Here is a 12,021-nt window from a genome sequence, read left to right on the forward strand (position 1 = left end):
TGGAATAAACAGAAAGCTATTTTCACCTCAAAATCTTTTAATTCTAACATACTTTGGCTTTCCACTCAGTTTTTTCCTTCACGTGTTTTGACTTGATTCTCTGGAGAGAAAGTCAGAAAACAGCTTCTACATTCACCTCCTTTCTCCCCTTTATCTGTCACCCTTCATTCCTCTTCTCTCCGTAGATCTTCACACGACAACAGAACTGCCTCAGGGATGATTGACAGAAAAAATATTTGTTGGGGCACAGGTGTTACAAATGACCTTTGGTGTGTATGTATGTATTCCATTGTGCATCTGTGTGCATGTTTATGCATACTGATTGTATGCTGCCTGCTGGCCCTTTGCAGATAAAGCCTGGTCTTCCGGGGGGCCACTTGTAGTGGGCTGATATTGCCTTTCTGTAATGCCAGGGAGCTTAGGGAGTTTCATGGACTCTCGGGCACCGACCCAACACAATTAAGAACAAGGAAGACAGCATGTGTGCTGTGAACAGGGACTGATGGCCACAATAGCCACCTTCCTATCGTGTTTATTTTACTCTGTTGTAAGCCTATGTGTGTGGGCAGTGTGTTAATTCTTACTTAAATCAAATATTTAGGATTTTGGCCTGCAGCTGCATGAGTGGTTTGCCCTTTTTTCATTTTGTCTTGTGTAGATATGTGTGCGTTTGTGTTTTTTTTTTTCATTTTGCATACTTGGTGTAAACTCAGTCTCCTTTAATTATGTTGCTGAATGTTTCAGAATTGTCTCGGCATTACAAGTCTCAATTTGGATTTCTTCTTTCTTTCTTTGGATTTCCTTCTTTATTCAAGAACCTTTTCAGTGCATTCCAGTGGACAGAGTAATGAGTCTACTGCAGTAGAGAACCTGGTTCTGTGCGCTTAACTCACTTCCCAAAAGGTCAAATGATGGCATGACACTTTCAAAATTATAGCCTGCCAGGGGGATTCAGGGTGGGTGACTACCAAGCAGGTTATATGGAGCTATTGGTTGTAAAACATACAAATATCATGGTACCTTTCATTTTCATAGAGGTAAGCTCTTGCACACACTCCTATATACCACCATATATTGTTTCCCTGGGGGTCAGGACTCCCAAGGGGGATGCTGGATGATTTTGGGGGTCGCAATATGATTTGTGTGATAAAAAAATATATATATTTGCACTATACAAATGTATATTTTTTCTGTTTTTTCTGTATTTCTTGCATTTTTCTTGTAAAACACTGAACAGTTTTAAGCCTCAAGGTCTCCTCTATTAATCAAATTAAACCACCTGAAATGGGAAAAAGTAATTCTTTGGTTGAACTGTTCACCACTCTGCATATGCAGCCTGTGATGGGGTTTGCAAATAAGCATTGTTTTGTTTTAAGGCGTCACAAGCCAAAAAGGTTGAGAATCACTGCTTTAATGACATTCAATTTGCCTTGATATGCCTCATGATATTACAAGGCATTGCTTTTGGAAGATATATAAACATTTACAAAGTTTTACAAACACAAAAAAATCTCCCCATACCACTCCACAGGTTGGATCAAATTCTCACCTACTCCACTGTGTGTGAGGTGTTATAAATCTGGGTAAACTGTAGTCTCTGTGGGATTTATTGGTAGCAGTGGGAGTGCAGGATCTCATCACTCTCTAGCTCTGTGGTAATTATCTGCTTTACAGGGCCATTGCCCCATTAAAGCATGGCCTACTGAAGGCTGTGTAAGCTAGGGATGTGCTCACTGCCACATGAAAGAACAGAAAAATCACATCTTCCTGTTCCCACAACAATAAAACAAGCAAACACTAACTGCCAATGACTGCAGTGTCTGACAATAATGACAATAATGCCACATTTCCTTCATCTTCTCTCTTGCTCTGTCTCTGATTTTCTCTCTGCAGATCGGGAGGCATTTCTCTCTCTCTCTCTCTCCTTCACATTCCTTTTCAACTGCTTGGACTCGTATACAAACAAAGCTAATCAGCCTATCTATCAACCTAGCTGTATTCTGCACATCATTCACTTATGCATGTTTTGGCTGTTTGTCAGCCTAGCAGTACTTTACACAACTGTGCCAAGTACTCTTCATCTCTGAATGTATACTTGTAGTGTGTTTATGTTTAGTCTACTGTCATACAGTATGTCTTTCCTGCATTGTACTGTATGTGAGGTCCTGTTACGTTTTGCCCTATGTCTAGCATGTCCTGTAATGTGTCGGTACCAATTAACCAGGTCAAATTCCTTGTGCACCCATTGTAGTTGGTGATTGAAACTATTTTGAATTGATTTTGATTTTGATTCTGTCATCCAACCACAGGTACACGCACACCTACACTTTTACCATGGTGGAGGGAGGGAGGGAGAGAGAGTGTGTGTATTTTTTGTGTGTGTGAGTGGAGGTGGGTGGGAAGGGGGGTGGGGGTGGGGGGTGGATTGCACAGGATGGGGTAGGAGGTAGAGGGAGAGAGTGGGAGGTGTAGTGAGGCATTGGTGTTGTGTACCTGGAACTCATTAGGGAAGCTTGCTTTGTCTTCGGTCCTCATAGGGACTCATTGTTACACAGTTTCTTGGAGAAGGCCGGCTTGACTGACATCTGAACAGTGTAGCAGAGTACAAGGGGGATTGCGGGATTGTTAGTATTGGTATGGGCGGAGGTATCGACCCGTATCTCTACGGCTGTTGTAATGAGATCAACACGCAGCTTTGTTGGAATATGGGCTCCAAATGATGAACACAGACCATATATACATGTATGTACACACACAAACACAGAGACAAACACAATAGGTATACACTCACACATACTACTCCATTAGGGGGGAGGGAAGAGGGTAGTGATGGCTTATGCTGAGGATGGGGATCCTCTCTGTTTTTATGTCTGCACTCATAACATCGGACAGCTATGGGAAATACCACACTGACAGTAATACGAATAGGTGTATAATTATATTTTCCACCACATTTATTTCCCGGGTTACACATGAACTGTACTGTAAAACTATTCAACATACATTTTCAACTTATTCTTAGTCCTGTACTGTTTACTCTTGTAACAAGAGTTTAATCAGTCAATTTAAAAGAAAAAAAAAAACTTTCATCCAGTAAAATAAACATAAACAAGGCCAGTAGTGTGACGCCAGTGGTGCCACAGATAGTGCCGCATTTTTTATTTTTTATTTAATCTTGAGCTTTTCTCACAGCTGTAAAGTATAATTTGTTACTCCCCCCCCCAAAAATATATGTTTTAAGGCAAGACATGTTTTGCAAGATATGCATTACTAAGGACTTCAAATGTCAGCATTGCCTATTGCTTTATATTTGCCTCATGGGGCTCCCATGGCTGAAACAAAAGGAAAACATTTCATCAGCCACATGAGATTGTGTGGTAATTATGCTTTCAAACTGGATTATTGCTAATACAAGGCACTTGCACAGCAATGATAATATGCTGTGTCTAATTCATTTAGAGCTGCTGCTGTTCTGATTAGTCGTACTGTACTCCTCTATATTGCATGGATGCATTACTTCATAAACTTAACTGTGGCCCTTTTTCTTTCTCTTTTTTTCCATATTCACTTGACAAGCAAGTAGCAACTAGTCTAATAATAAGCTAATATTTGAGATGAAGTGTATACATGGGGAAAAAAGTCTCTTCTTTCCTTTATCACTTATGCTCTCTTCTCTCCCTGTCAGGCTCCCGTCTTCGCCAGGAGGACTTCCCTCCCCGCATTGTGGAACACCCCTCTGACCTCATTGTGTCCAAGGGGGAACCAGCCACTCTCAACTGTAAGGCAGAGGGCCGTCCTGCGCCCACGGTGGAGTGGTACAAAGATGGGGAGCGCGTTGAGACGGACCGCGACAACCCCCGCTCTCACCGTATGCTGCTGCCCAGCGGCTCCCTCTTCTTCCTACGCATCGTCCACGGACGACGCAGCAAACCTGACGACGGCAGCTACGTGTGTGTAGCCCGCAACTATCTGGGGCAGGCAATCAGTCACAACGCATCCCTAGAAGTAGCCAGTAAGTGCTTGTCTCACTGTTAGTGAGTGTGTGTGTGTGTGTGTGTATATGTGTGTGTGTGCGTACAGAATACATGGATACAGCTATATGCTTTGCTGATTCTACTTATAACACCACTATTCATCAGCGAACACCCCAAAATGTACATTGGCCAGTATTACTCACAGTAGAACACTAGAGCAAAAGTAGATGAGATCAGTCAACCTTGGACCAATAAGAACCAAGCAGCAGTGTCGTCTCTGGAAGTCTGATGGGAATGAAATCGATGGTGCAACTAGCCGTATGGCAGAGACATAAGAGATGCCATTTAGAGCATATTCAGACTGAGAAAACATCTGAGCTCTTTAATACCTTGATTATTATTGAGGTTCTAGTCTCTCGGCGCGGGGTCAGGTGAGATGACGATAGCAGGGATTTTAATATAGTCAGCCATGTTCATTGGAAAGCGAGCATCTTATTTGAAGTTTAAAACTTATTTGCTGAAAATAACCTTAAGATAATCTAGTTATTAGGCATGGATATAAGCTGCTGATTAAAAAAATACTAATATTTTAAGATTTAAATTCTTATTTTAATTTATCCCAACAAGCTTTCATTATATTTTCATTATTTTCATATTTTCATTATACCGAAATGCCACCCTTTCGAGCAATTATGTTGATGTCATTAGATATGTAACGACATATGTAAACTTAAAAACATGTTTTATGTAGGTAAAGTTAACGTTGTTACTTTCATTCCAATTATGGTCAAAGTACACTTTTTATGAGTGAGGGACAGGTGGACATTCACTGAGGGAGCCACCTGTCAGACAAGCAGCAGCTGTGTGTCTGCTTTAGTCCGCAGGTTTAGACTAGTAAGTGTGTTTCTAACAGGTGACAGCGTCAACTCGCTGAATCGTCATGTTCCAAGTGTCAAGTGTGTGGCGTTGCCAGTTAAACAGCCTTTCACTGCATTGTGTCCCAGTAAGGAATCTGTCAGCCTGCATGCAATAGACACACAACCAAATGCGTGCATGTGTATGTGTGTGTGTGTGTGTGTGTGTGTGTGTGTGTGTGTATTTATTGGCTCGGGTGATGGAATGAAGCCTGTGGAGAAGCAGACAGAGGGCAAAGGGCAAAGGTCAGGGGTTAGGGGCATCTGAACATGGTAAGTGCAGATTCTCTGTGGAGCACAGGCTCTGCAAGTAGAAAAACACAGGAATCGGACTGGAAAGTATGAGGAGTGATGAATGCACTGAACAAGGAAGTGTGTAAGGGTGGGGAGGGGGTTGGGGGTCACTCCTTTACTGGTGACAAGGGTTAACAACAGTGGGCATGCCCTCACACACTGCATCTCCGCTATTTTCCTTCTGCTCTGCTGCGTCAGCCTGCAGAGTTCGGTCCAGGCTCTCTCTCTCTCTCCCTTGGCAGATATTTCTCAAAGGTTTTAGAATAGTAATGCTCCTCTAGTATCTAGTTTCGCCGTTTGAATTATAATGAAAGAGATGGTCAAATGGTATCTTGGTAATGCTGGATCAGCACTCCTACTTTGAGAAGCTAAGCCCTCCTGTGGGAGAGTTTATTACTTGGAGTTCACTAAATTTACTGCTAGGCTTTAAGGTTGAGGGGGGAACACAGAGAGGACTTGTTGGAGCTGCCTGGATGAGTTATGTCTCCCTGCTTCTTCCTAGAGGTCACATGGATTCATGGGTCGCCCAGGGGCTAGATGTGAGGTAGTGAAACAGAGCCCCCTCTGGAAAATGCTGCTGAGTTAGGGAGTTTGGGAGAGGGCTGGGAAGCTGGGGGGTTAAAAGGAGGATTGACCTCACTCTGGCATGTCAGATTTGGGAGATCACTTGTTAGTCTGCTTAATGTGTTAGTGTTTTTTTTTTTTTTTTATAGCTTTGTAATTGTTTAATGGTTGCTTTGACTGGTTGTAAATGGAACCCTATTTAAGAAATCAGGGTGACTAGAATTCAAGCTGGCATGTTGTGGTCACCCTCTCGTGTTTTAGTACATTGCCTCTTTTGTGTGATGTATCATCAAGTTTCACCTACTGTTCAGTTGCCATTCAAGAATCACTCAGACAACAAAAGATTATAAGTGGGTGGGATGGTGGATGGAAATCTTCTGGTATCAGTTTTGTTAGGCTGATCAGATGTACAATTTCCAGGAACAACGTATCAGAAAATGTTATAATACACTCAAATGTATCATCAATCTGGCATGAGCAAGTTATGAGGTAATGTATTTATATATATATATATATATTTATATATTTATTTTGTTTATAATACATCAAATGTATTATGAGCTGTGGAATTCTTAGTAGTGCACCACAATGTCCTATAAGTAATTCATGAATTAATCATATTATCTAAAGTAAAGTTTTCTGCACATCTAATTGTCCAATGGACATCCATGATGGCAACAGCCATGGTTGCTTTGAGAATTGTGATACAACTGCAACACCTCTATATTTAATTCATGTTTGAAGCCCAGCTTTCAATGTTATATGCCTGCATTTGGTATCATTTGAAAGATTTTTTTTTCATCTGTTAAATGAGCTAATACAACTTCTTAGATGCTCACAGCAAATAATGAAGCCATTGAAACCTGATCCAAAATTGTATCTGTTACAATATATTATGTCATGCAACAGTTATTCTCAGAGTAAAAGTAGACGCATATTGCATTGTGTCATGCTTCACTTATAACGATGTAGCCAAGTTGATCAGACTTTGAGCAATATGGTGAGTTCATGAAGAGGTCAGTAGTATGCCAAACTAACAAGACATTTACAGCTCATAGTAAATGTAAATGAATATTGTTAGTTGTCATGATATTAAATAATATGAGAAATTAAGGGCTTCTGCTGAGCAACATTGCAGGGGATCAAAAAAGACATCAAAAAGACCCGCTGTCTGTGTTTACAACAGTCAGGACTGCAGTGGGAATTTGAGCAGTGGGTAAAGGAGAGAGACGATGAAAATTGCGCCGACGACTGACAAAAGACGGCGTTAGAGGTTGACAAACATAAAGTGATGGGAGCAGGAAAGAAGTGACAGAGATAAAGCGGAGCAGAAGTGTTGGTTCTGCTGTGTGTCCTTCAAGGCAGAGAAGTGAGACTTGTTTGCAGAAAACTGAGGTGACGGAGTAAAGACAGTGACAGATGTAGTGTGTGCTGGTGCCTGAAGCGTGACCACAGGGTTGAAATACTGCCTAAGCACACGCGCGCACGCACACACACACACACACACACACATACACAGACCAGTTGAGCCCTTTCTGAAAGCAAGAGCTGAAATGAGAAAAAGGACAAAAAAAAGGACATATAACTTAGTTCCCATCCAATAAATGTCAGAGAAGACACTCAGCATATTTCTCTGCCTGCAGGGACCCCAGAGGACCCTGGGAAATGAACATGTGTCCTGTTGACCTCGGCCACTTGATTCAATCATGAAGCGCTTTATTGAGGTGAAAGCAAAGTCACAGCCTGTGTACTCTAAAGGTTATTTGGCAGTAGACCTGTTTTTAGGTTCAGTGAAGGAGTGGAATGAATGATATTCTTAACCTAATTGGACACTGCCATTTGCTAGAGGAAAGTGAGGCTCGTGGCAGGGCTTAATGTTTAGCCACAAAACTCCTGTGATGAACATATGAGTCACTTAAGGGACAGATATCCATACAGCCACACCACTGCTCAGAAGACCTAGTATCTCCAAAATGTCAGCTTTTCAGTAGCTAAGAAAACAGCCATGTTTTTAGCATCTTTGACGTTATCCAATGGGTTTTGAAAGGGCTTTTTCAGTAGCCTGATATTCAGACTGAATGACCATTGCGTTACCACTCCATTAGTCTGAGATTGCCTCCATGTTAGCCATTTTCTGTGTGGGGGGGTGTTGATTTTCCCCGAACCAATCACTAGTGACTGACGTATCCAGCCGCTCTGACGTTATTTTCAGTTACACTGATGCTACTTTTTCAGCCCTAGAGGTCGGAAAATTTTCTCAAGGAACATGTAATTCTTCTAAAAAACACCAAACTTTTCACATGACAACAGCAATATCTATAAGGCTTTTTCTAATAGGTTCAAAGAGTCAGTGGGAGGACAGGGAAGGTGGTTTGTGGTAATTGTAGGAGTGCATTAGCATCAGCGGTGTGTTCATTGTAACCCCACACTCTCTGAAGCGGATCTTGGGATATGCGCAGCTAAGTCAGATGGTGTGATTGACAGCTGAAGGGTGGGACCCCCTGCTCTGTCCGCCTGTCCACTCCTCTTTGATTGTACTCTTATAGTAGAAAGGAGCGGGTGGAGGAGACACAAGAGGAGGATTCTCAGAGGTCAGGTTCCCATTCAGCCTGTTCCCATCCATTAACTAATGGCTCCTCACTTCAAATAGCTGTCACTGTCACTGACAACATCCTGTCTGTAGTCACTCTGGATAAAGGCAATAAAACATCCTAAGTGGCAACGGAGCAATATGTCTAGGTAAAGTTGTCATTTTCCCTCTATGTGGATGTGAGGTGATATTGCCTGATAGACAAACACTGACACATTGTAAAGTGCTCTTCATCCACTGCCATGAAGTCAGATATCAGTGTTCATTTTCAATTGCCTGTGACAGTTTGTGAATGCTGCTGTGCCATGCTAGCCTCTTGTTTCTCGTCCTGTTTTCCCACTCCCTTCCCTCCCGGTCGGCCTATGGTTAGATCAGTCAGTGAACGAGCATCGCACTCTGGGGACAGCTGGTTTGCGTTTACAGTCTGGAGACTGAGGCGAGTGTGCTGCAAGTATTGTCTAAACAATTTCAGTCTCTATATTCCCCTAGGCTCAGCGTTTCCAAGAGCCAGATTTGTACCAGAGTGTCAAGACGCAGGGAAAGAGTTCGCTTGGCTCGCAGCAGCACGGCGCAGGGAAAGGAGAGGGGAAGTCGCTCTGAGTAGTCAAGAGCATCTGACAAAGACCATATGGCTGTGGAGTGTGTGGCAAGACTAACAAAACTTAAAGCTGTTCCTGTTTTGTGTGTGTGCGTGTGTGCGTGCGCATGCCGGCACCCATGTTAAGTATGTATAAATTTGTGCGTGTCGACTGAAATGACAGTTGCTACTTTCACAGGAAATAAAAAAACACTGACCTTCAAACGTAATTATACTTTAAGATTTTTTTATACTTTCTCTAGCAATAGGAGCTTGCATTTAGCAGTAGAGATGTGCCTTAATTAGCCTTGTCGGGAAAACAAAACACAGCTTTCCATCCCAGAATACTGAATGAGAGACGCTTGAAAGATGCTTGTGTATTTTCTTCTCTTTCTGCAGCTCGATGTGTGATATTACGCTGACAGGCATTGTGAATTATCAGCACTGTATAGGGTTTCTCTACATTAGAGACATATGAAGCCCTCTTTATTGTCTGTGTGTGTGAGTGAGGTATGAGCATGTTCTTTTTCTCCTCTTCTCTCTTTGTGCTTATCTTTGGAGAATAAGTTGCTGATGAGGAAAGAAAGACAGACCACAGGGGAATTGGAATGGGTATGCAGAAAAAAAAAAAAGAAAAACAGGTTGTGAGAGTCAAATCAACCGATCTGTCTGTTGAAGATAGACTCTTGTGTGTATGTGTGTGTGTGTGTGTGTGCATGGCCATATGTAGGTGTGTCCACATTAAGCATATGTTTTGGGTAGTACTCCATTCCAGCCGCGTGTTCCCCTTTTGTTCAAACCCCGTTGGGTATCATCTTGTGGCTGATGTATTCAGCTCTAATTGTTATTGGGGAGACGCTCTTTAGCTCGGGCTATTTCCCCTGACACTAAATCTTTTCCCCCTTGTTAAATGCCTCAGCACTGGTTGTATTTCCCTGAAGCCTCAGAGCAGTAATGCAGCTGGGTTTTATTCAATTCCAATAAACCTCCATGCTTGCTGCATCAGGTTACTCTGAAGTCATATACATTTTATTCACTCATTCATTCATGCGTAATGTGCCAGTAGAAGCTTCCTGCAGGGCCAAACAATCTGTATTCATGTGCTTAGTTGCGAACGAGACAATATTTCCGAACACTGTAATTAACAGTGTTTTTTCCAAACCCATTATAATCCAATCACAACTTGCAACAGCGCTTGTACAGACACAAGGCCGACTCTAATAAGCACATGCCTAGTGTGCCCACTGTTTTACTTCCTAACTTATCAGGGTGGGCTTAGCAGCATGGTTGAGTAATCCATGCTGTCAGGGAGAGGAGAGGGATGGTCGTGCATTTGCTGAGGTATTTGCCTTATCCATCCTCTATCTGTCACTCCAGACCCCCGCAGTCCACAGCGTCCAGCAGCCTTATCTGTGGTCAGGGTTAATGCTATCTCGCCCCCGGGGTCAAAGGTCTTGCAGCTTCTTCTTTTCAACATCACGTCAGTTTTCATCTGCCAAAGCCCTTCGCCTGCTTTCATTATGTATGTGTGGTATCATATCTCTCACAGTATATGTTGCAAAGGTTGGTAGACTGTAACGAGAAAAAAAAAAAAGGATTCAAGCTCAGTATAACAATCCCTTCAGGAAATGAAAATCAAAAATGAACATTTTCCCAGATGTATGGTTTCCACTGTGTAATTGTAGTTTGATGACTGTTTGTTAGTGTCTGTGATTAAAATGCAAACCTATTGGGCTATCATTAAGCTAATCAAAATTCTTGTGCGATCAAGTACAGACGGGTACATAACTATGCCACTGCTAACCATAATCAAATATTCTGAATGTATACCAGACACACAAATTGCTGGGGAAATTCAACTCAGTGTTTTTTTTTAACCATTAAACCAAACGAGACAGATTTTCCTCACCCTTCCTTTTAGTTATTAATTCCTTTATTGTTTGCTTAACAAAGTAGAATATTGACAGTAGGTTTAAAAACCTTTCGCTGCCTATTGTCAGTTATAGCACTTCTGCTAGAATAGGGCTTGTGTCCTTCGATTGTGAGAAACTATTCATGTATAAAATTAGGAAAGGGACTTATTTAATTTAAAAATTTAAATATGAATGACCTTTGATATTGGGCAATATCTTCTGCTCTTTCAAGACCCTTGCCCATCAGTAGATTTGTTTAAAATCTAGGCACAGGACCTATTCCACACTGATGTGGAGATTTTAATTGAAACTTGCCAACACAAATTACTGTAATATATGCCCGGTTACAGAAATGGGAATTTCATAATTTATTATTGTGTGCCAGTAAATGAAATCAAAATGGACCTCCAACACTGTGCATCCCTCCTCTTTTCTCTTAACTGCACTTTGTTTTCTATCAAAAGCAGCCAATGATGTTTGCCTTCAAAACAAACCTCTCACAAGTTGATTTGACTTGTTTAACGACATCAGTCATTTGGAAGGGTCCACTGCAATTAATAATAGTACCAAAATGAAGACACTACTTCTTGCATCCTGTTATTTGGACACAGCCGTTGATTTAGGATATGTAAGACTAAGTTCATAAATCTTTCACCTGTCCAGCCCATCCTACTTGATCAGCAGGTTGGGCAGCTGAATTACAGTGGTCAGTGTAACATTGTTTCTAGCTAACTTTTACATAGTGTTAAAGGGACTGCTGAATGATATATATTTAAGTTTATTGACTCTGTCCTGTCTGGCCAATTGGCTGTTTAAATGTCTAACACATTGCAACTGTCCTGCATGTTGCCAAGAGCTGGCTGTCAATATGTGTGATGTGGTAGCCCCCAAACAACAGTATAGTCCATCTTTACATAGAGTTTTTGAATCCCATGGTCTAGAAGTGTGCTAGGTTTTTGGTCTCTTTATGTAATTTTGTAGAAATTTTGTATATTGTAGATTATGTAGAAGGCAGAAACTGCATTACAATACCATAAATCCAAACATACAGAAGACAGTATTTTATGGGCTAAAAGGCTTTGTATATTGATCAATACATTGTTAATTTTTGCAATCAGAGCAGAAGAAATATGTTTAAGCAATTAAGTTTCATTAAAGTTTCATTAGAATGCTAATTATATAAAATCTACACAGT

At 41.5% G+C, this 12,021-nt stretch overlaps 1 protein-coding gene across 1 annotated transcript in view; it reads left to right on the forward strand.

The window, feature by feature from the left end:
• Positions 1 to 3,627: 3,627 nt before the first annotated feature.
• Positions 3,628 to 12,021, forward strand: part of LOC139652049 (roundabout homolog 1-like) — a 62,738-nt gene continuing 54,344 nt past the window's right edge. The window contains exon 1 of the mRNA XM_071528983.1: positions 3,628 to 4,012. Within this exon, the coding sequence (XP_071385084.1) occupies positions 3,628 to 4,012 (385 nt within the window). The remainder of the gene's footprint in view (positions 4,013 to 12,021) is intronic.

The sequence above is a fragment of the Centroberyx affinis genome, unplaced genomic scaffold (genome assembly GCF_046629955.1).
Source record: "Centroberyx affinis isolate AG114_WGS23_722 - 3 ecotype Tasmania unplaced genomic scaffold, CSIRO-AGI_Caff_v1 ptg001748l_1, whole genome shotgun sequence".
NCBI classification, from domain to species: Eukaryota; Metazoa; Chordata; class Actinopteri; order Beryciformes; family Berycidae; genus Centroberyx; species Centroberyx affinis.